Raw genomic sequence first — 26,327 nt, 5'->3', positions numbered from 1 at the left:
TGTGATTGGACCGTGTGATGATCTCAGTGACGTCACCACAGGTCCTTTGACAGGTCCTGAAGAAAGAACAGGAGACCGGCAGCTACGCGATCAATTGGAGGTGGTGAGTTAATTTAATTTAATTTTTTAACCCTCAATTGACCTTCTACTAAGCATTCTGTATTAAAGAATGCTATTAAAAAAATTACATCTACACACCACCGAAACCAAACCTGAACTTCAGTGAAGAAGTTCGGGTTTGGGTACCACAGTCAGTTTTTTATCACGCGCGTGCAAATCGCATTGCACCTGCGCGATAAAAACTGAACGGAACGCAATCGCAGTCAAAACTGACTGCAATTTGGTACCTACTCGCGCAGGTGTGCCGCAGTACACCCGGGACGCATCCTGAACAAATCCGTCATGCCCGTGTGAACCCAGCCTAATAGATTTTCTTGGATTCTTTTATATTAGGTAGCTTTTAACAAACCCCTATCAGCATTTCATTATTGTTTTTCCCACCATGTACTTCAACCTACATTGACTCCATATGTTCATTAATCCCCTTATATCTTCCACGAGAGTCAGCTTTAGACTGTACTTTCCATAAAGGCAAACTGCTCCTCATTTTCAATTTTTTTTATCCTTTGTAAACAAACTGTAACCCTGTAAGTTAGCCATCCAGTCACTGCGATCATCCAGCCATGTTTAAGCTATTCTCATTATATCATACTTCCCCTCAGACATTGCTAATTCTTATTCTCTCTTTTTATTGGTCAGGCTTCTGGTATTAGTACAATTAAAAGGTTTTTACCTTACAATCTTCCTCATGAACTGTTCTAGTCCCTCCCTCCATTCCACCCAACCTCCCGCTTCCTTCACCAGTTCTTCAGCCACTAGTTTACCTGGTCCACTTCTTGCTGGATTTGACATTCACCTGAATGGAAAGTCAATTCAGGAATAGCACTGCTGCAGCAAGATACTCCTGAATTGACTTCCCTCTCATCTGCCTACTTTGAAAATTTGTTGGGGTGTGTCAGATAAGGACTAGCCTTCCTGATTCTTTTCCCTCTACCTTACCATCTAACTGTTATCCAGCTAGCTATGTACCTCCCTTTTCTGATCCTCCATATTAATACCCTCCCCAATATCTACCCCAGCAAGTGTCAGCCATTTCCATATTGTCAAGTCATCTCAGTGTTGCACTCATTAGGATGCAGTCGACCAAATGTGCATTTTGCTTACATTTTACACAGCAATATGCACCCTCAAATGATTGTTTAAATACAGCATACATTATTTGTTATTTGTTAATAGGAATTACACCAGAGACAAAAAAAAAACAAGGTAAATAATACAATACAACTAACAGATAAACAAGTGAATAAAGTCCCTGATTCTAAAATCACTAAATCTCAAGTTACACCCTTAATACACAATACATTTTAAATTAAAACACACTCATAAGCTCACTCACTTGCTTTTTTAGTCTGCTTATTTTTTCCCAATCAGCAGCAAAATAGGCTGCAGACTTTTTTTTCCCCCCTCTGGATTCAAATGCCAAAGCTGGCTTCAACTCTGCCAATTTAAGTCCTCTTGATTAAGTAACCAGACTCCTAACTAGTCCCCTTTGAAAATTAATGTTATAAATATAAATGTAAAATATACCCAAAATATACCCCAACTACTAAGTAATTAATGCATTAGAAAAACAAATAAGCTAAAATGTATAACTATAATACTGTGTTCTAACTTGGTATAAAGTACAATAAGAAGTCAGACACAGATCACACATCAGTGCACAAAGATATTTTTAGCAGTCCTCACAGATATTCCCTCACTAAATCTCATGTCTCACACACTTTAGATTAAACTACGCTCACAATCTCATTCACTCACCTTTTCAGTCTGCTTATAAGGGCTCATGCACACGACTGTTGTTGTTTTGCAGTGCTTTTTCACGGATCCATTGTTCAGTATCTGAGGTATTTTTTTCTCTGATTTAAGTCAATATGGGCTGGGCATAGCATTTCTACAGTATGGATCCACAAAATACAGATGAAATAAGGAAGACATACGGATGTGTTCCGTGTGCATTCCGTATTTTTTGCGGATCCATTTACTTGCATGGGGCCTCGGACCGTGATCTGCAGGCAATAATAGGACATGCAGTACTTTTTTGCGGAACAGCCATGCAGACAAACGGAAACGGAATGCTCACGGACAAACTTCTGTATTTTCTACAGCCCCATTGAAGTGAATGGTTTCACATATGGTCCACAAAAAAACCCGGAACGGAAGCGGAAAGAAAATATGTTCGTGTGCATGAGCCCTAAGGCCTCTTTCACATGGGCGTTGTGGGAAAATGTGCGGGTGCGTTGCGGGAACACCCTCGATTTTTCCGTGCGAGTGCAAAACATTGTAATGCATTTTGCACTCGCGTGAGAAAAATCACGCATGTTTGGTACCCAAACCCGAACTTCTTCACAGAAGTTCGGGCTTGGGTTAGGTGTTGTGTGGATGTTATTATTTTCCCTTATAACATGGTTATAAGGGAAAATAATAGCATTCTGAATACAGAATGCTTAGTAGGTGATCAATTGAGGGTTAAAAAAAAATAAAAAAAATAACTCACCTTCTCCTCTTGTTCGCGTAGTTCCCGGTCTCTTCTTTACTTCTTTAATGATGAGCTGTGGGCTAAAGGACCTGTGGTGAAGTCAGATCACATGCTCCAATCACATGGTCCATCACCGTGGTGATGGACCATGTGATTGGAGCATGTGATCTGACGTCACCACAGGTCCTAGCCGGTAGTTCATCATTAAAGAAGTAAAGAAGAGACCGGGAACTACGCGAACAAGAGGAGAAGGTGAGTTAATTTTTAAATTTTTTTTAACCCTCAATTGATCACCTACTAAGCATTCTGTATTCAGAATGCTATTATTTTCCCTTATAACCATGTTATAAGGGAAAATAATACAGTGAATAGATTGTCACCTAGCAACCATGCGTGAAAATCGCACCGCATCCGCACTTGCTTGCGGATGCTTGCGATTTTCACGCAACCCCATTCACTTCTATGGGGCCTGCGTTGCGTGAAAAACGCAGAATATAGAGCATGCTGCGATTTTCACGCAACGCACAAGTGATGCGTGAAAATCACCGCTCATGTGAACAGCCCCATCGAAATGAATGGGTCGGTATTCAGTGCGGGTACAATGCGTTCAACTCACGCATCGCATCCGCGCGGAATACTCGACCATGTGAAAGGGGCCTAAGGCTGCTTTTTCCAATCAACTTCAAAAGAGCCTGCAGATTTTTGTTCTCTGGATTCAAATCCACAGTTTTTATTTGGCACTTACCTGGTACACCTGGAGGTGTTTTCAAATATTTTCCATTGAAATGCTGAATTACCACTTCACATTTTTCTGTAGATTCCATTCTGTAAAATAAAATAAAATTTGCTGTATTATTTTATATTGTAAAACTTTTCTCGTTTAAGTACAAGTAGTTCACACCTTCCTCCCATAATACATAATGATTCTAATAAATTATAATTTTTTAAAGCACAAATACTATTAAAACACTAATGGCTGCTTGAAGATGGAAATGCATCACTGTTTATCACAGTGCAAATCAAAGACAGTGAATCATATTATTACATGAATAATATAATGCTGCTCCTTTATTTTTCTTTTCATTTCTCTCATATAGATCTGCAAATAATACAATAATAGGTGTTGCCCACAAACACCAACCTATAATTTTTCATTTTCACTTGGTAGAGAGTACACTAAGTGGCTGTCTAAAGTCTTTGGAGACTATTGTCTCTGAAAGTCTAAGTGGAATGAAGATCTACTTTTTGTTGTAGCTGCAGGCGCTTGGTGTCAAACAGTATTATGCTGCTTCAAACAGTAGTGACAATTTCATTTTAATACACTGGGCGCATTTTAACAAGCAAAGGCAGTCCCAGAAATGAATACAATATGGGAGCTGCCAAGAGAACAAACCTCAATAAGTATTGTTCTTTGAAGGCAAGAAAAAAGAAAATCAAGTGAGCCAAGAGTGGAAAATGTGCCGTCATTTGAGAAGCAATATTGGAGAGAAAATGTCCATTTAGTTCTTGAGTTTCATATTTGTGGTCTCTGTGGTGTGTTATCAATTGATAGTTCTGCAGTCATTTTTTTCTGAAAATGCTGAGTTTCTCAACATCCATGAGAAAAAAAACAAAATGCAATAAAATATAGAAGACTTATTAATAAATCTAATAGAGCTACTTCAGCCGTGATTGGATGCATCAACAGCCCTCACCCCACTGTATGTGATGTAATTGTGGGGTGCAAAGAAATTGACAAGGCAGCTGGAGTCCGATTGAAGGCCCCCAGGTCAGCTATCATAACTTTAACTATTATTATATTTGCCATAATCACTAATTCCCTGAACCCAAGTCTTACACCAACCTTAACTGTTGTGTCGTTGTCGTTTAAGGCTGTATTTACAGACTTTCCATTTTTGGTGTGGCTTTGCTGCAATTTGGGATTTTTTTCTTAATCACAGTAAAATATGATACTAAAAATTCAATCTAAAAAGAATAAAATGTTTGCTATGTTGCATTTGAGCACAATAATATAATATATTGTAGACTTTATTTGTTCTAACAAAAAGTTTTCTATTGCTTATAGCAACCACTCAGGTCACTTTTATTTGAAGAAAGTTTGGTAATGAAAGCAGATATTTATATCTCTGCTATGGGTGTGGGTGTACACTGATCTCATGGGACAACAAATGAAAAACTTGGCCCAAACCTTGCCCCTCCAAGTGTCTCTGTGTCACGGATCAGCGGGTGTGAACCCACTGTGCCACTGACTGGCTAAACTCTGGAGGGACTTGTCTAAGCATTTTCCTGGTTTTCACTAGAGCCTCAGATGGTGAGGATAGAGCTTTTATGGTAGTTGCCAGGGGCTACTCCAGAGCAATCCCGAGTCAGTGTCAGCTGGTCCAGGCGGACCAGGAAATATCTGGGTAGGTACAAGAAGTACACGCGTAGTCAGGCAGACGGGGTCGTTACCAGGAGCAACAGTGCAGTACCGAAGAATGTGGCAGAGGCGTAGTCAGACAGGCAAAATGACAGGGCAGGCTGCACAGGTACAGTTCAGGCAATCCGGGGATGGCAACAGGAGAGACAAGGCAAGCAGGCAGGGATCAGACAAAAAGCAGAGTCCAGGAAGGAAGTATAAATCAGGAGCACACAAGAGTATCAGGAACCATAAAACTCAAGGACCTTGACATTGAGGCATCTGGGAAGAGGGCTGAGCCACTTAAATACCTGCAGGAGAGCCAGGGTTACCTGACCTAACCCACACAGCCCAGGGAGTGATGCGCTGCTCCCTTAGAGCAGTGTAACGAAACTAGCCGAACTTATGCTGTGTCCAGGGCTGAGTGGAAGCTGTGGAGCGGAATCCTCAAAAGCAATACCACCTACAGAAGCAGAGCCCAGGACCGCAGCAGTGAAATGGGAAGCACCGACCACAGGTCACCACGGCAATAAGCGGGGGCACATCGGTGTACAGCAGCCGCTGTTACACTCAGTAGTGATGGCCTTGCGGTTCGCACAGTGGTCGGTTCGCGGCGACCTTTGCTCGTTCGCGATTCGCCAAACATGCAAACTTATGGCGATATTCGCGCCCGCCATATTCTTTTACATTGCGAAGAACTTTGACCCATGACACATCCATCAGGTGGTACAGGACAGCCAATTGAAAAGTTTCAGCACATGGACACACCCCCTACCTTATAAATAGACCCAATCTGGCTGCCATTTTACATTCAGACTTTTGTCAGTGTAGGGAGAGGTTCCTGTGTGGATCAGGGACAGACTGTTAGGGACAAAAACACTATCAAATAGGTCCACAAAAGTACTTTTAAGGACTGGTATATGTGTACTAATGATAGGTGTGCCGTACAGAGGGGTGTAATACACTTATAATATACTTTCTAACATAGAAAGCATAATATAGTGCATTTGTATTATGCAGCAGTGGTGAGCAGTTCTGCTGAGATACTGCAGCTATACAGAGGAACAAACGCAATTTGAAAAAATAATTATAACTGGTGTGATATACAAGTCGCCCCCCAAAAAAACTGATAGAAGCGGGGTGTATAGCAATAATATACTTTCTATATAGTGCATTTGGGTACTGCAGCATTTGTTTGCGGTTTTGCTGCGTTCCCTCTGCTACACACAGTGACAAACGGTATTGGAAAAAATTATTATAACTGGTGTGCTCATGCGCGTATGTGAAAATTATATTGCTGATATTTTGCATTTAAAAAAATAATGAATGGAGATCACAAATTCGAATAAAACATCTGGTATGTCACTGTCCATGTTGTGGGACTATTTGTGCACTTCTAGTAATTATTTCTTGGCTGCAAATATGAGCTAAAGGTTTTTCAGGTTCACCTGCCATTAAAAATAATGGGATCCACCGCAAACTTGCGGTTCGCGATCATTTGATCGCATTTGCAAACCGTCCCGGCAGATGAAATGTATTTAAAAGAGTTACCCTCGGCTTCCCCCACCTTATTTGACTTATATTTTCAATATATGACTATATTGAAAAAAATGGATCTGGTGCCCCATATTGTGCCAATTATGAACACATATTTCTCAATGCATTAACACCATGTGACCAGCATAAATACACTGATAAATCTCTATATCTGTGATCTCCGTCAGTCTATTATAAAACTGTCTGCCTGAAGCCACCACTAGGTGTGCATAGGAATGCATACAGTTACCATCAGCTACAATGGAAACCTGTGAAAATCAATTTGTACTGAGCTCCCCCTAGTGGCAGCTGTATAAAAATGCAGTGTTTTCATGTCTGGAACAGAAGCAGGAGTTTTTAACGCAGGGACCCCTACTCCCCTCAGACCCTACAGCAGTCACATGGTCTAATTATGGGAAACAACAGTACTGTATGACTAAGGGTCAATGTGTTTGATATTCTCGTGAACAATCACTTTCTTTTAATTTCCTTACAGCTACACAATTGGCAGAAAGCTTTGACACAAAGCTGCTTATGATTTGGACAAGCAGAAAAAACTGTTGGATAGGTTGGTGGAGCGCCCAAGTTAAGGAAATGTAGGCTTTATCAATTCAGATTCAATTGGTTGGATGACAGGTACAATGAACCTATGACACAATGCAGATATCTAATTCGCCAAACCAATGTGCAGAGAGTGGCTTGTGGTCTGCTGACCATTATGCGGTCCTTCAACCAACAGAAATAAAACAAGATATCCCATGCATTGGAAGGATGAATATAGTCAACAATTTTGTGTGCTACTCACGTCACTAGGGGGGGGGTTTGGTGCAAGATAACCTCAAGACACTTGACGCCAAACAAGACCCCCCTTTTCCAAGGTCGCCTGTAGTATGGTAGTCTCCTCGTGTTCTCAGATAAGGATGACCCGCTGGACTGCTCATGTATTACGGTAAGACTTTAATATAAAAGAGCTTGATGCATTTCGGGGTATCAACAGTGACCCCTGAGGAAGGGATCATTGTTGATACCCCGAAACACGTCGAGCTTTTTTATATTAAAGTCTTACCGTAATACATGAGCAGTCCAGTGGGTCATCCTTATCTGAGAACACGAGGAGACTACCATACTACAGGCGACCGCGGCGAGGGAGGGGTCTTGTTTGGCATCAAGTATCTTGAGGTTATCTTGCGCCAAAACCCCCCCTAGTGACGTGAGTAGCACCCAAAATTGTTGACTATATTTATCCTTCCAATGCATGGGATATCTTGTTTTATTTCTGTTTGGTGAATTAGATATCTGCATTATGTCATAGGTTCATTGTACCTGTCATCCAACCAATTGAATCTGAACTGGTAAAGCCTACATTTCCTTGACCTTGGGCGCTCCACCAACCTATCCAACAGTTTTTTCTGCTTATTAATTCATATGCTGCGACCTAGCCAGGCCGCTGAGGACTACTTGTCCAATTGGGTGTGAGCAGCCCTAATAAGGTCAGCCATATCCTCCTTTTTTCTTTTCTTTATTTTTTTATTTTTCTTTTTTCTCTCTCTTCTCTCTCTCTTGGTCTCTTTACTTATTATACTCGAGGGTATCCCTTGGCGCCTACACTTCACACATCAATTCAGATCTCAATTAGATCTATTCACAAACTTTTATTCATTTTTCCAGGTGTTCCTCTCCCCCCACTTAATCCCCCTCACGGTATTATCTTCCTTTATGCTTCCCTTTTTTTTTCACTTTTCTGCATCTTTTCAATCTCTATTTAACTAATCCGATATACAAAACCACTTAACACACGCTCCCTCTTTCTTTTTTTCATTCATCTATATACTATGATTTGGACAAGCATGTCCATCTAAAATATATTTATGCACAGATACACTCAGCAACTATGTAAAAAGGCAGCATTACTATAGATTATTAGATTTTAGTTGACTCAGTCTTCCTCTGTTATATTTCTAAGATGGTTTGCAAATGATTCTGCATTGCAACTCTTGATTTTACAAGGAGCTTATTCTGGGTGGTTAACATCACTGTCTCTTGAATGGCACCCTTGTTTGGTTCAAATAATAGTGACAATGTGACTTGTTCTCTAGTCATTTCCTTTGTCAAGCTGTAACGCTGTAAGGAAATCTATATATATGGCAGTTTTATCATAGTATAGAATGTAAAGGTTTCTTAACAGTGGGGTTTCAAGGACTTTTATAATGCTGGCCTATCCCCAGTATAGATCATCAATATCTGATCTTCAGGTGTTTAACACCCTGCAACCCACTGATCTACGGTTCCAAAGTAATTCCAGAGCTGGAAGTAGGCGTTGGTACTAGACAACTCCTTCCTTTTGATAGTGGACAGAGCTAGTAACTGCAGTGCTGCTGTCATTGAAGTGAATCGGAGAGGTGTGGCAGTAACTTGTTTCAACCAGTACACAATGGAAGGAACTGTTTTTGTGTTGTAGCTTCTGCAGAACAGCTGATCAGCAGGGTTGTGGGGGGTTGGAACTAAGGTGATCAGATATTGATCGAAACTAAGGTGATCAGATATTGATAGGCTATGCTAAGTATAGTCCATAAAAAACATGGACAGACTGTTTAAATATCACATAATATGAATATGGACATATTTGCTGTTCTCAAATATTTTGAGCCCTATAAAACCAAGTTATAGTTTATTTTAGGTCATTAACCCCTTTCTGCAGCAGACAGTTTTCATTTTCGCATTTTTGACTTTTTATTCCTGACTTGCAAGAGGTACATGTTTTATCTTTGCATTGCCATATTCTAACCCCTATAATATTTTTATTTTTAATTCTACGGAGCTGTGTAAGGGCTCATTTTTTGCATGACAATCTGTAGATTTAATAATTGCTTTTCGGAATGTATATGACTTTTTCATCACTTTTTGTTCAATTTTGTGGGGGATATGAAGTGACAAAAAAATGAAAAATCTGTGATTTTTAAGTTTTTTTCCATTATGCCAATCGCCATATGGAATAAATATTTGTATATTTTAATAATAGGGGAATTCTTGCATGCAGGGATGGCTATTTAGTTTACTTTTTGTAATTAAGTTTTTTTATTTTAGGGGAATGGGGGTGATTTGAACATGCAATAGTTACAATTCTTCTCTCGTAGACTCCAGTGCATTAGCATTGGAGTCTATGAGCATTTCATTATGTTCCTATGGTGCCCTCAGGCAGGGTCTTCTTAAGCCTCATTCACACAGCAGTGCTTTGGTCAGTGATTTCCATCAGTGATTGTGAGCCAAAACCAGGAATGGGGCCTTCGTAGACCTTAGGTTTAAAGGAAAGATCTGCACCTATTCTGTGTTTGGCTCGAAATCACTGATTGAAATCACTGGCTGTGTTATTAAGGCATTAGGAACATAGCTGCAACAAGCCTCTGATCCTTCAGGGGTACCAAGACTGCTACAGGGAATGAACGGCTCCCCCTATTGCCACTAGTGGGAGTTGTTCCAGCCGCAGGAGTGCTGCCCTTCCAGGTATTCGTCTCTCCGAAGAATGAAAATTGAAACTGGCAATTCCGCCTGAGATATTTGGGTATTGTTTGAATGGTAATATTCTCTGTGCATTAAACATGGCAGGTTATTGGAGTTGAGTGTGTGTGTTTTTTTTTTGTTTTTTTTGGGCAGATTGAGCTGTATTTTTTTTTTTACCATTTTAATTTGAAGATGATAAAGCAACAATTCTAGCACTGTGTTTTTTTTTGTTTCTTTATGGCATAAACATGATAAATGCGAAGAGAGGTTGTAATATTAGTTGTATTTTTTAATATAATAGAATTTTATCAAACGTTTTTTTACCTCTTGCATGATCACTTGTAAAAATACACTGAAATACTCCAATATAGCAGTGCATTGTGCTTTTGCTGATGTCCTATTATACTAATTTATAGTAGCATTATGATGGTAGGCCTGGGAGCTCAGTAGCCACCCCAAAATTGTGTTGCACATGCGGAGCTAAAAGAGGTGGGGTGTGTTCAACAGATGGAGCACTATTAGTCAAATGCTAGATGTAAAATATATTCCAAGGTGCTCACATCATCATAGGAGTACAGTACAATAGACCTACAATGAGATAGGAACTGACAATATCATAAACCACTATGATGCAGTCGATTTGGGTCAAAGGAACAGCATTTGGTCCAGGAGATGCGGTTAACAAACAGCTCTTGTTTCCGGGGATGAGCTCAGTCATGTGAATCAGCCCTTACAGGGTAGCCAACTATAGCTGGAGATGTAGAGACAGTTTTCTCTCAACAGCGCAGAAGCTGTTTTGCATAATGTGAATTAAATATTTAAAAGGAATTTGTAACCTAAATGAACTTTTGGTGTCGCCAACTTATTACATTATGTGCTTTTGAATTTCACCTATGTTTCTGAATCAAAATGCTGAATATTCATGAATATGAAATAATGAATACAGTTCTGTCCAGCCCTTTTGTAGTTAGCTATTTCCCCTACATATTGATAGTTGAGTGATCAGTCACACAACCTCATTATTTGCAAAAAAAGCTATATTTCAATTATCTCTTTTCAGATCTGGACTTCAGTGCTCCTTTTTGTATAGTAAATTACAATGTGCTATATATATAAAAATATGTAATATTTATATAATATAAAATATTTATATAGTGTTTATATAGTGTTTTTCTTACCTATGTAGTATTTATATAGTGTTTTTTTACCTATGCACTGTAAGATGAAACTGTGCACTTTTAAGCACAGCAAGGCACAACTTCGCAGAAAGTGTGCTATGATATTCAGTGAGATCAAGATCAGGCAAATGTTATTCTTATTTCAGTTGTCTTTAGGACATCTAATTTTAAATTCTTTCATATGCAAGGTGCTTGAAACTGTTTATTATTATAAATTTTTTTATATAAAAAGCTCAAACTTTCAAACATGAATTAATAATAAATATGACTTGGAAATATAAACTGAACAAAAATATAAACACAACACTTTCGGTTTTACTCCCATTTTGCATGAGCTGAACTCAAAGATCTGAAACATTTTCTACAAACACAAAAGACCCAACAAATCTGTGTTAGTGAGCCCTTCTCCTTTGCAGAGATAATCCATCCCACCTCATAGGTGTGGCATATCAAGGTGCTGACTAGACACCATAAATATCGCACAGGTGTGCCTTAGACTGCCCACTGCCTGCAAAGTTGCAGATTATTGGCATGAAATGGAACACGCTGTCGTATACGCTGATCCAAAGCATCCCAAACATGCTCAATGGGTGACATGTCCGGTGAGTATGCTGGCCATGCAAGAACTGGGATGTTTTCAGCTTCCAGGAATTGTGTACAGATCCTTGCAATATGGGGCCGTGCATTATCATGCTGCAACATGAGGTGATGGTCGTGGATGAATTGCACAACAATGGGCCTCAGGTAGGGCTGAGCGAACCTGAACCGTAAAGTACCGTACTTTAGGTTTTTTGGACCTTGGACCCGAACTTTTCAGTAAAAGTTTGGGTTCGAGTTCGGTATTCGGCGACTTAATGGTGCTTTTTGAAAGGCTGCAGAGCAGCCAATCAGCATGCGTTTAACTTGTTTGCCCTTAGAAGCCATTACAGCCATATCTACTAATGGCATGGCTGAGATTGGCCAGTGCAGCATGTGACCCAGCCTCTATATAAGCTGGAGTCACGTAGCACTGCACGTCACTCTGCTCTTACTAGTGTAGGGCTAGGATGCTCTTGCTGTGAGGGAGAGAATAGGAAAGAATCTGTTATCAGAAGTGCTTGTTAACTCTGCAATCTACAGTGATTTTGTTTTGTGGGTACAGAGCACCATTTTTTTTTACCCTGCCCTGAGCCCAGTGACACAGAAAAATAACTTTTATCCGTCTGTTAGTTAGGTTGGCGGACATTTTGTGCAAGTTTAGTGCAACAGCACAGCATATGTGCATTTGTGACAGTCAAATACAAGGTTTAAAAACTGCAGTTATATTCAGGGTTTAAAAAAACACCCATTTTTTGCAATACCTTACATCTGGGACCTTTGCTGCATTTGTCACAGTCAAATACAAACTTTAAATACTGCAATATATTCTGGGTTTAAAAAAACACCCAATTTTTGAAAGATAATCCATTTGCGGCCTTTGTTGCATTTGTGACAGTCAAATACAAACTTTAAATACTGCAGTTATATTCTGGGTTTAAAAAAACACCCATTTTGTGCAAGACCCTACATCTGGGGCCTTTGCTTTATTTGTCACAGTCAAATACAAACTTTAAATACTGCAGTTATATTCTGGGTTTAAAAAAACACCCAATTTTTGCAAGATAATACATTTTGGGTCCTTTGCTGCATTTCTGACAGTCCAATACAAGCGTTAGATACTGCTGTTATAATCTGGGTTTAAAAAAACACCCATTTTCTGCAAGACCATACATCTGGGGCCTTTGCTGCATTTGTCACAGTGAAATACAAGAATTATATTCTGGGTCTAAAAAAACACCAATTTTTTCAAGATAAAACATTTTGTGTTCTTTGTTAAATTTGTGACATTCAAATACAAACTTTAAATACTGCAGTTATATTCTGGGTCTAAAAAAACACCCAATTTTTGCAAGATAATACATTTTGGGTCCTTTGCTGCATTTCTGACAGTCCAATACAAGTGTTAGATACTGCTGTTATATTCTGGCATTTAAAAAACATAAATTTTGGGCAAGATAATACATTTTCAGCCTTTTTTGCATTTGTGACAGTCAAATACAAACTTTAAATACTGCAGTTATATTCTGGGTTTAAAAAAACTGAAATGTTTTGCAAGATAATATATTATGGGTCCTTTGCTGAATTTGTGACAGTCAAATACAAACTTTAAATACTGCAGTTATATTCTGGGTTTAAAAAAAACACCCATTTTTTGCAAGATAAAACATTTTGGGTCCTTTGCTGCATTACTGAAAGTCCAATACAAGCATTAGATACTGCTGTTATATTCTGGTATTAAAAGAACACGCATTTTGTGGCAAGATAATACATTTGCGGCCTTTGCTGCATTTCTGATAGTCCAATACAAGCGTTAGATACTGCTGTTATTTGCGGCCTTTGTTACATTTGTCACAGTCAAATACAAGCGTTAGGCTACTTTCACACTGGCATTTCTGGGTCCGCCTGTGAGATCCATTTCAAGGCTATCACAAGCTGCCCAAAACGGATTAGTTCAGCCCCAATGCATTCTGAATGGATAAGGATCCGTTCAGAATGCATCAGTTTGCCTCCGTTCAGCCACCATTCCGCTCTGGAGGCGGACACCAAAACACTGCTTGCAGCGTTTTGAGGTCCGTCTAAGGAAACTGAGCCAAACGGATCCGTCCTGACTTACAATGTAAGTCAATGGGGACGGATCTGTTTTTACTGACACAATATGGTGCAATTGAAAACGGATCCGCCTCCCATTGACTTTCAATGTAAGTCATAACGGATCCGTTTGCATTATCATGAACAAAAAAAAATATATACAGTACAGACCAAAAATTTGGACACACCTTCTCATTCAAAGAGTTTTCTTTATTTTCATGACTATGAAGGCATCAAACTATGAATTAACACATGTGGAATTACATACATAACAAACAAGTGTGAAACAACTGAAAATATGTCATATTCTAGGTTCTTCAAAGTAGCCACCTTTTTCTTTGATTACTGCTTTGCACACTCTTGGCATTCTCTTGATGAGCTTCAAGAGGTAGTCCCCTGAAATGGTCTTCCAACAGTCTTGAAGGAGTTCCCAGAGATGCTTAGCACTTGTTGGCCCTTTTGCATTCACTCTGCGGTCCAGCTCACCCCAAACCATCTCGATTGGGTTCAGGTCCGGTGACTGTGGAGGCCAGGTCATCTGGCACAGCACCCCAGCACCCTCTCCTTCATGGTCAAATTGCCCTTACTTTCAAAGTTTTCCCAATTTTTCGGCTGACTGACTGACCTTCATTTCTTAAAGTAATGATGGCCACTCGTTTTTCTTTACTTAACTGCTTTTTTATTGCCATAATACAAATTCTAACAGTCTATTCAGTAGGACTATCAGCTGTGTATCCACCTGACTTCTCCTCAACGCCACTGATGGCCCCAATCCCATTTCTAAGGCAAGAAATCCCACTTATTAAACCTGACAGGGCACACCTGTGAAGTGAAAACCATTTCAGGGGACTACCTCTTGAAGCTCATCAAGAGAATGCCAAGAGTGTGCAAAGCAGTAATCAAAGCAAAAGGTGGCTACTTTGAAGGACCTAGAATATGACATATTTTCAGTTGTTTCACACTTGTTTGTTATGTATATAATTCCACATGTGTTAATTCATAGTTTTGATGCCTTCAGTGTGAATCTACAATTTTCATAGTCATGAAAATAAAGAAAACTCTTTGAATGAGAAGGTGTGTCCAAACTTTTGGTCTGTACTGAATATATATATATTTTTTTTAGTTTTGTTCATGGTAATGCAAACAGATCCGTTATGAACGCATACAAGTATTTGCATTATAGGTGCGGATCCGTCTGTGCAGATACCAGACGGATCCGCACCTAAACGCAGGTGTGAAAGTAGCCTTAGATACTGCTGTTTTATTCTGGTATAAAAAAAAAACACCCATTTTGTGGCAAGATAATACATTTGCGGCCTTTGTTGCATTTGTGACAGTCAAATACAAACTTTAAATAATGCAGTTATATTCTGGGTTTAAAAAAATAACACCCATTTTGTTCAAGACCCTACATCTGGGGCTTTTGCTGCATTTGTCACAGTCAAATACAACCAGTCAATACTTCAGTTACATTGTTGGTTGACAAATTAAAAACTTTTGTGACTGTGAAGTAATTGTATAAAATTCGCCTTTCACACTGTTGTGTGACCTCAAGAAATGTTTCCCCTTCATGACACCGGCACTGCCTTACTCTCAGTGAACTTAATTGTTGACTATTGGCGGTTACATTGTCACCTGACATAAATCATCTGTTAGTTTGGTGGGTGAATGCAAAGAATGAGGAGAGCATCAAATAAGTGATGTGGCCCTGGTCGTGGTGCTGCTGGTGGAGCTCCTGTTGTAGGGAGAGGATGTGGTTGATCTGTGTCAGCTACACGCACAAGTGAAACACCTTTCTCAGGTGCGAGTAGGCAACAGAACCTTCAGCGTTATTTGGTAGGCCCGAATGCCCCTCTATGAATGGTGAGGCCAGAACAAGTACAGGCGATAGTAGATTGGGTGGCTGACAGTGCCTACAGTTCCTTCGCATTGTCTTCCACCCAGTCCCCTGCTGAAAGATCAGAGTTGGCACCTACAGCCCATGGACATCTGTCTTTCAACTCACCCCCTCGCAAATCAGGCAAGCAGTCTGAGCCACAAGTCATGCAGAAGTCTGTTATGCTTTTTGATGACTCTGCTGGCAGGGTTTCCGTGGGCCATCCACATAGCCCTGCACCAGAAGTGGAAGAGATTGATTACACTGATGCCCAACCACTTATGTTTCAGGATGAGGATATAGGAAGACCACCGCAGCACCTCTCTGATGATGATAAAACACAGGTGCCAACTGCTGTGGCCTTCTGCAGTCTGCAGACCGACAAGGAGGGCAGGGGTAAAGAGTTGGTGGAAGATGATGTGGAAGATGATGAGGTACTAGACCCCACATGGAATCAAGGTCATGGAAGTGACCTTTCTAGTTCAGAGGAAGAGGCGGTGGTCGCACAGAGGCACCAGCACATCAAAATAGGGAGCAGGGTGCAAAAGCGTGTTACATTCTTGGGTGACATTTTACAATTTTTGCCGTGAATAAACCTCTGCTCTGCATACGTGAGAGGGACATAAATTTCCAAAAATCGTCTGTTACATTGTCATGTGTCATTTTTCCAAATTTGCCGTATACAAACCCCTGCTCTGCATGGGTGACAGGGACCTAATTTTTGTAAAATCATCTGTTCAATTGGTGGGTGACATGAACCCAGTTTTGCCGTGAATAAACCCCTGCTCTGCATAGTTGACAGGGACCGAAATTTTTAAAAATCGTCTGTTCCATTGGTGGGTGACATTAATCCATTTTTGCCGATTAAAAACCCCTGCTCTGCATAGGTGACAGGCACTTAAATTTCTTAAATTCATCTTTAATTGACATGCGCGCCCTCCTTTCATTCGATCCTTCTGCTTTAATAACTTGTCCCACATTTTCGCTCGATCACATTTCAGCCATTGACCTCCCTTGGATGTGGTATCCCTTTCTCACGCTACCTTTTTGGCATGGAACCCTGATTCCCCGCTACCCATGATCACCATGGTAGGCGCAGAAAAGAACATCGAAAGTTGATAGAGAAGATATCCAATTGGATCGTGGACGTCACAGGGTTGTGCGATCAGGCAGAAGTTATCTAGCCTCAACAAAGCGGCAGCAGGGCCTCTCCTTCTAACGTTTCCAAATCCAAAATACCCCAGTGACATTCCCTGTAATTTTGTATTAATCATTCCAATAACAGGGCATCTTAAGAGTCCTGTATTGTTATTTATCATCACTACCTCCCTGAGTAGGGAGTGGGTAATTGCCGCGCGCCCCCTCCTTTAATTGGAAGCTTATGCTTCAATAATTTGTCCCACATTTCCGCTCGATCACATTTAATTTCATCCTTTGACCTCCCTTGGATGTGGTATCCCTTTCTCAGGCTTCCTCTCCGGCCTGGAACCCTGATTCGCTGCTACCCGTGATCACCATGGTAGGCGCAGAAAAGAACATTGAAAGTTGATAGAGAAGATATCCAATTGGATCGTGGATGTCACGGGGACGTTCAAAATGGTTGAGCAGTATGTTTGCACATGCCTACACCTACTGACTGATGGGTCTGCCCAGGGATGGACTGGGACAATAAAGTGGCCCTGGACTTCAGCCAGACCGGCCCACTTTATTTTTCCCAAACACACTCAAAAAAAAACATAAGTAAAAACATATAGCATAAGATGTTATATACGGTATGTATCATCCACAGATTCCCCATAACGGTGCCATCCACAGATCCCCCTCCATAACGGTGCCATCCACAGATCCCCTTCCATAACGGTGCCATCCACAGATCCCCCTCCATAACAGTGTCATCCACAGATCCCCCTCCATAATGGTGCCATCCACAGATCCCCTTCCATAACGGTGCCATCCACAGATCCCCCTCCATAACAGTGTCATCCACAGATCCCCCTCCATAATGGTGCCATCCACAGATCCCCTCCATAAGTGTCATCCACAGATCCCCCTCCATAACAGTGTCATCCACAGATCCCCCTCCATAATGGTGCCATCCACAGATCCCCCCATAAGTGTCATCCACAGACCCCCCCCCCATAAGTGTCATCCACATGACAGACCCCCCCCATAACAGTGCCATCCACGGATCCCCCTCCCTATAACAGTGCCGTCATCCATAGATCCCCCTCCCCGCCACTCACAGTAGTATACATTAATAAATCGGTATCCGGCTGCAGGCTGCAGACAGTAACTTTAATTTTAACACAGCGCTCATCTCATCTCTTTACTACAGTACCTTACATTCATTCAGCTCCCGCCTCCAGCCTCCAGTAACAAGTGCGGGCGGCAGCGCTCACTCACTGACGTCACGCGCCTGCGCCGCCTAGTGGGAGGAGCAGGCGTGTGACGTCAGTGAGTGAGCGCCGCCCCCACACTGCCTGCTGTTACTGGAGCTTTACCCCCCTGATGGCGGCCCTGGCCGGCCCATAATTCGATCGGCCCACCGGGATTCTCCCGGTACTCCCGATGGCCAGTCCATCGCTGGGTCTGCCCCCTTCCACTTCTGGGTCTCCAAATTGGGCACATGGCCTGAGCTTGCCCTTTACGCCTTGGAGGTGCTGGCCTGCCCTGCAGCCAGTGTATTGTCTGAACGTTTGTTTAGCATGGCTGGAGGGGGTTATCACATGTTATTTTTCCCAATGTTTTGAGGTGTACCCGAATTTAAACAAAAAAATTTGAAATTAAAATGAAAAACAAAAACCAGTGTTGGCTTCCTCCTCCTCCTCCACCGCCGCTTCCACCTACACCGCCACATCCACCACTTCCTCAACCTCCTACTCCATATGGACCACCTCCTCCTAGATCAATATTATTATTTTTTATTTGTATATATTTTATGTTATTTTAAGTCATTTCCCTATCCACATTTGTTTGCAGAGCACTTGGCATGCTCTTAACCACATTTATAGAAACATAGAAACATAGAATGTGTCGGCAGATAAGAACCATTTGGCCCATCTAGTCTGCCCAATATACTGAATACTATGGATAGCCCCTGGCCCTATCTTATATGAAGGATGGCCTTATGCCTATCCCATGCATGCTTAAACCCCTTCACTGTATTTGCAGCTACCACTTCTGCAGGAAGGCTATTCCATGCATCCACTACTCTCTCAGTAAAGTAATACTTCCTTATATTACTTTTAAACCTTTGCCCCTCTAATTTAAAACTGTGTCCTCTTGTGGTAGTTTTTCTTCTTTTAAATATGCTCTCTTCCTTTACCGAGTTGATTCCCTTTATGTATTTAAAAGTTTCTATCATATCCCCTCTGTCTCTTCTTTCTTCCAAGCTATACATATTAAGGTCCTTTAACCTTTCCTGGTAAGTTTTATCCTGCAATCCATGTACTAGTTTAGTAGCTCTTCTCTGAACTCTCTCTAGAGTATCTATATCCTTCTGTAGATATGGCCTCCAGTACTGCGCACAATACTCCAAGTGAGGTCTCACCAGTGTTCTGTACAGCGGCATAAGCACTTCACTCTTTCTACTGCTTAGACCTCTCCCTATACATCCAAGCATTCTGCTGGCATTTCGTGCTGCTCTATTACATTGTCTTCCCACCTTTAAGTCTTCTGAAATAATTACTCCTAAATCCCTTTCCTCAGATACTGAGGTCAGGATTGTGTCAAATATTCTATATTCTGCCCTTGGGTTTTTACGCCCCAGGTGCATTATCTTGCACTTATCCACATTAAATTTCAGTTTCCAGAGTTCTGACCATTCTTCTAGTTTTCCTAAATCCTTTTCCATTTGGCGTTTCCCTCCAGGAACATCAACCCTGTTACATATCTTTGTGTCATCAGCAAAAAGACAAACCTTACCAGCGAGGCCTTTTGCAATATCACTTATGAAGATATTAAACAAAATCGGTCCCAGTACAGATCCCTGTGGAACCCCACTGGTAACATGACCTTGTTTTGAATGTTCTCCATTGACTACAACCCTCTGTTGTCTGTCACTCAGCCACTGCCTAATCCACTCAACAATATGGGAGTCCATGCTCAATGACTGCAGTTTATTGATAAGTCTTCTATGTGGGACAGTGTCAAAAGCCTTACTAAAATCTAGATATGCGATGTCTACTGCACCTCCACCGTCTATTATTTTATTCACCCAGTCAAAAAAATCTATAAGATTTGTTTGACATGATCTCCCTGAAGTAAACCCATGTTGTTTTTCATCTTGCAATCCATGGGATTTTAGATGTTCCACAATCCTATCCTTTAATAGGGTTTCCATTAATTTGCCTACTATTGATGTCAGACTCACTGGTCTATAGTTGCTCGATTCCTCCCTACTACCTTTCTTGTGAATGGGCACGACATTTGCCAATTTCCAATCTTCCGGGACGACTCCTGTTACTAATGATTGGTTAAATAAATCTGTTAACGGTTTTGCCAGCTCACCACTAAGCTCTTTTAATAATTTTGGGTGTATCTCATCAGGCCCCTGTGACTTATTTGTCTTCACCTTAGACAGCAAACTTAGAACATCTTCCTCTGTAAAGATACATGCATCAAACGATTTATTAGTCATTCTTTCTAGTGGAGGTCCTTCTCCTTTTTCTTTTGTAAAAACTGAACAGAAGTATTCATTAAGGCAGTCGGCTAGCGCTTTATTCTCTTCTACATACCTTCCGTCCTTTGTTTTTAATGCATTTTGCTGCCATTTGGAGCCCTCTAGCCCTTTCCATGACTTTTTTACAGCCATTTTAGTGCTCAAAAGATTGTGTCCCCATTGACTTCAATGGGGTTCGGGGTGAAGTTCGCAAACCCGTCGAACCCTAACATCCAGGTGTCCGCTCAATTCTAGCCTCAGGATCTCGTCAAGGTATCTCTGTGCTTTCAAAATGCCATCAATAAAATGCACCTATTTTCATTGTCCATAACATACGCCTGCCCATACCATAACCCCACCATGGGCCACTTGATCCACAATGTTGACGTCAGCAAACCACTCACCCACACGACGCTACACATGTCTGCCATCTGCCCTGAACAGTGAAAAACGGAACTCATCCGTGAACAGAATGCCTCTTTCCCACTTGCCACTCAAGTTGGTTACAATGACAAACTGCAGTCAGGTCCAGACCCCGATGATGAGTATGACGAGCTTCCCTGAGATGGTTTCTGACAATTTGCGCAGAAATTCTTTGGTTATGCAAACCGATAATTGCGGCAGCGGTCCGGGTGGCTGGTCTCAGACGATCATGAAGGTGACTACGCTGGATGTGGAGGTCCAGGGCTGGTTTGGTTACACGTGGTCTGCGGTTGTGAGGCCGGTTGGATGTACTGCCAAATTCTGTGAAATGGCTTTGGAGACGGCTTATGGTAGAGAAATGAACATTCCTTGCACGGGCAACAGCTCTGGTAGACATTCCTGCATGCCCCCTCAAACGTTGCGACATCTGTGGCATTGTGCTGTGTGATCAAACTGCACATTTCAGAGTGGTCTCTTATTTCGGGAAGTCTAAGGCACACCTGTGCAATATTCATGCTGTCTAATCAGCACCTTGATATGCCACACCTGTAAGGAGGGATGGATTATCTCGGCAAAGGAGAAGTGCTCACTAACACAGATTTAGACAGATTTGTGAACAATATTTGAGAGTAATGGGTCTTTTGTGTATATAAAAAATGTTTCAGATCTTTGAGTTCAGCTCATGCAAAATGGGAGTAAAACTGAAAGTGTTTATATTTTTGCTTAGTGTATTTATATACTAGCAGAAGGACCTGGCTTTGCACAGGTATATTTAATCTTTTCATTTAATGTTTGTGTGTGTCTTAAAAATATATCAACATTATCCCCTATGACAGTGGCATCTACAGTAACCCACCCCCCTTAACAGTTACCTCAACAGCCCCCCACCATTAACACTGACCCCCTCCACAATGCCCTGCCTCCTTAAAATGGGACCTCCACAGCATCCCACCCTCTTAACTTTGACCTTCACAGCAGCCTGCCCCTTTAACATTGAGTTCCACAGCACGCCACCCCCTTGACAGTGACCTCCACAGGGGCCCGCCCCCTCAACAGTGACTTCTACAGCACCTTTCCCTTAACACTGACCATAGGTTACAGTCCCCTTAACTGTGACCTTCACCATTCCCGGCTCCCTTAACAGAAACCTCCATTGCGACTGCCCCTTCAACACTGATTGCCACAGTACCCCACTCCCTTAACAGTGACCTTCACTGTACCCCGCTGCCTTAACAGTGACCTCACAGCACCCCGCTTCACCTTTAATAGTGGTCTCCACAGTTCCCTCCTCCCTTAACATTGACCTCCATAGCAGACCGTCCCCTTAACTTTGACCTCCACAGCAGCCTGCAACCTTTAACTGTGGCATCCACAGCACTCAGCTCCCTTAACAGTATCAACCACAGCGCCTAGCCACTTTAAAGCTGACCTATAGCAGTGAAGAAAAATGGCTGGGTTGTAATGGAAACCTGGTGTAAAACTGTGTGCATGTGGAGACTAGAGGGCCTGCCTTCTATTGGCTAATGTGATGGTGCCATAATTGCAATTTTTTTGGGGGAATATCTCAGGAACGGTATATGCTAGAGAGATGAGACCTGATGTCGGGATTCGAACCAGTGACTAGCCATGTCCCAGGCAGTAGCTCTAGCCACTAGACTACCAACCCTTCTGGACATTTCCTTCTACTGAACTCTTTGATCTACCTTGTTCCAGCCTTGCCTTGTTAATCTCTGTGATTCCTTGCACCTGCTACTTCCTCTTTATAAGCCCAGCCTCTTGCACCAGATCCCTGCTGGTTATTGTTCTTCTGGACTTGATCCTGCTGCATCTACTGCTGTTCCTCTGCTGCTACTGCTACCGACTTGACTGCTGCTCACCTTGGAATTGTCCCCGACTACTCTTCTGCTTGTCCCTACCAACTGAACTGCTTCCACCGTTCCCGATCCGGATTGTCTGACCACGCTCACTGCCGCCTGCCCTGACCCACCGCCTGCTAACCGATTACGCCTCTGTCTGACTTCCTGCAACTACAACCTGCCTGCGGTCCTTGCCACTGGGCTCCACCTCCAGCCAGCTGTCCTCTGACTCAGGTGAGCCTGTAGGATTGCAACAGAATAACCAGCCCGAAAATGGAGTCCGCGATGGCCACCCTGCGCAAACAAGTCTCCGAACTTCAGGAGTTTGGCACCTCTGCCCAAAAGGAAATGACTCAACTTCAAGGCGCAATCCAGAGCCAACAGAGAGAAATTATCGACTTACAGCGTCAACTACTGGACGTACGCAGCGCGGTCACAGACTCCCGCATGCCTCTCCCGTCAAAGTTTAACGGCGATCGGAGCCAGTTTCGGGGGTTCCTCAACCAGTGCCGTATCTACTTTCAGATGCAGCCGGGCTCCTTTTCCTCGGACAGAAAGAAGATCCTGTTCATCATTAACCTTCTAACTAACGAGGCCCTGGCATGGGCATCCCCATATGTGGAGTCCCACAGTCTCTTATTAAATAATCTAGAGACTTCACCGCAGCCATGAGCCAAGTCTTCGACGACCCTAACCGCTGCGCGACTGCTGAGGCTAGGCTGCACAGTCTACGGCAGGGAAGACGCTCTGTAGCCGAGTATACCTCCGAGTTCCGCCGCTGGGTCACGGACACCACCTGGAACCCCGCTGCTCAGAAAAGTCAATTTCGCCGCGGACTCTCCGAACTTATAAAAGATGAGCTCGCCAGGGTAGACGCCCCAGACGATCTGGATGACTTCATCCAACTGTGCATCCGAATTGACCGGAGACTCGCGGAAAGAAGGAGAGAAAGACTCTGGTCCTTAGATAACAGGCCCGCGTACCCTTTCACTCCAATGACTCAGCCAGCTCACCAACCCTCCACCGAACCGATGCAGGTCGACACACTGCGCAATACTCTATCGGCTGCTGAAAAGGAGAGACGACTGGCCGCGGGCCTCTGCCTTTACTGTGGCGAGCCAGGGCACTTCGCTATTAGGTGCCCCAATAAGACTTGCCGAACCATTGCTGTCACTGAATTACGGGAATTACAACAAGCTACAATTTCACCCTTGGCCTCTGAAACCATGGACACTACAGGTACCGGGTCCCACTTCATTGTTCCCATCCTTATCACCATTGGGGAACGACAGCTTCCCTGCTCCGCAATGCTTGACTCGGGGGCCGGCGGAAATTTCATGGACTTGACCTTCGCCCATGAGAACAACATACCACTGGTAACCAGGGCAGCCCCCATCGATCTGGAAACCGTTGATGGGACCCCGCTCTCTTCTGGGCCGGTTACGCACCAGACCGCTGATCTTCAACTTCTCGTCGAACCCGATCATCAGGAAACCATTCACTTCTCCCTGATCACCTCCCCTAAGTTTCCGGTGATCCTAGGCATCCCTTGGTTGGAAACTCACAACCCCTCAATGGACTGGGATGCCCGCTGCATACGGTTCCGCTCGGACTTTTGTTCTCAGAACTGTTTACGTGAATCCGTCCCTTCTCCGCCCGAAGAACCTACCATATTCGGACTATCCACCAAGGAGCTTTTACCCCCTCAATATCTGGAGTTCCAGGATGTCTGTGACAAAAGAAATGCAGACAAACTGCCCCCGCATCGGCCTTATGACTGCCCGATTGAGCTGCTACCTGGAGCCGAAATACCCTTAGGCAGTATATACTCCCTCTCCGAGCCGGAACTAAAGGCCCTGAAGGAGTACTTAGACGAAAATCTAAAAAAAGGTTTTATCCGACCTTCCACATCCCCTGCAGGGGCCCCTTTCTTCTTCGTGGAGAAAAAAGACTCTTCTCTACGCCCTTGCATAGATTATCGAAAGCTCAACAACGTTACTGTGAAGAACCGGTACCCTCTCCCCCTGATTTCTGAACTCCTTGAGAGACTTCGGGCGGCAAAAGTCTTCACTAAGCTCGATCTCCGAGGAGCCTACAACCTGGTCCGAATTCGCCCGGGGGACGAGTGGAAAACCGCCTTCCGAACCCGCTATGGTCACTTTGAGTATCTGGTCATGCCTTTCGGCCTCTGCAAGGCCCCTGCTACCTTCCAACATTTTATCAACGACGTCCTCAGGGACATGCTTGACCAATTTGTGGTAGCATATCTGGACGATATTTTGATTTTCTCAGAAGACCCTGAACAACATCGTGGGCATGTCCGCAGGGTGCTACAGAAACTCAGTGAACAGTCTCTCTATATTAAACTGGAGAAGTGCGAATTTGAACAGACTTCCACCCAATTCCTCGGCTATATTATTTCACCGGAGGGCTTAAGTATGGATCCCCGGAAGATCCAGGCCGTGACTGAGTGGCCCGCCCCGAAGAACGAAAAGGAGGTCCAGAGGTTTGTAGGTTTTGCAAACTTTTATCGGAAGTTCATCAGGAACTTTTCAAAAATCATCGCCCCAATCACTCAACTAACAAAAAAGACTGTCCCCTTCGGGTGGACTCCGGAGGCACAGGAGGCCTTTGCTAAACTGAAGTCCCTCTTCACCTCTGCCCCGATCCTGGCCCACCCAAACCCTGAATTACCATTTACGGTCGAGGTGGACGCCTCCGACGCTGCGGTGGGCGCAATTCTGTCTCAACGTTCAGGGGAAAAGATGCTCCTACACCCTTGCGCTTTCTTCTCCCGCCAGATGTCCCCCGCTGAACGGAATTACGACATCGGGAATAAGGAACTGCTGGCAATCAAGGACGCTTTCACCGAGTGGAGACACTTGCTGGAGGGGGCCCATAGTCCCATCTCTGTATACACTGACCACCGGAACCTAGAGTTTATCCGCAGCGCCAAGAGACTCACCGCCAGACAGGCCAGGTGGAGTCTGTTTTTCTCCAGATTCAATTTTGTTATCTCCTATCGCCCTGGGTCGAAGAACGGCAAAGCGGATGCTCTCTCAAGGATGTTCTCTGAACCCTCTCAGATCAATGAGGCTCCGGCCGGTATCCTTCCCGACAGAAGCATCATAGGAGCCACCTACTTAAGGGAACTCCTGGGTTCCCTCAAGGAAGGGTATGAGAACGATCACCTCCTCACCTACCCACCTGGAGCTGTAAACCTTACTCTCAAGGGTGGCTACTGGTTGTACCGGGATCATCAGTTGTACGTACCAGAATCTGCACGACTTGACGTACTTAAACTCAACCACGATTCCAAACCGGCTGGCCATCTGGGTATCAGAAGGACCCAGGAGCTCCTCTCCCGTTTCTTCTGGTGGCCAACTTACAGAAAAGATACCGAGAGGTTTGTCTCCTCATGCACGACGTGCGCCCGCAACAAGACCCCCCGCTCCTCCCCCGTGGGCTTGCTATGTCCACTCCCGGTTCCCTCCCGCCCCTGGGGTTCAATCTCCATGGACTTTATTGTGGAACTTCCTCCCTCCAAAGGCATGAACACCGTTCTGGTCGTCGTCGACCGTCTCACCAAAATGGCCCACTTCATCCCCTGCAAGGGCCTACCTACCGCCAAACAGACGG

The 26,327-nt window shown here is 43.2% G+C and overlaps 1 protein-coding gene across 2 annotated transcripts in view; it reads right to left on the bottom strand.

The window, feature by feature from the left end:
* Positions 1 to 26,327, bottom strand: part of RBMS3 (RNA binding motif single stranded interacting protein 3) — an 830,965-nt gene that overhangs the window by 195,762 nt on the left and 608,876 nt on the right. For both annotated transcript variants that reach the window (XM_040433298.1, XM_040433299.1), the window contains exon 6: positions 3,342 to 3,421. In XM_040433298.1, the coding sequence (XP_040289232.1) occupies positions 3,342 to 3,421 (80 nt within the window). The remainder of the gene's footprint in view (positions 1 to 3,341; positions 3,422 to 26,327) is intronic.

The sequence above is a fragment of the Bufo bufo genome, chromosome 5 (assembly GCF_905171765.1).
Source record: "Bufo bufo chromosome 5, aBufBuf1.1, whole genome shotgun sequence".
NCBI lineage: Eukaryota > Metazoa > Chordata > Amphibia > Anura > Bufonidae > Bufo > Bufo bufo.
The sequence above is the reverse complement of the archived record's forward strand: the minus strand, read 5'-3'. Positions and strand labels throughout refer to the sequence as shown.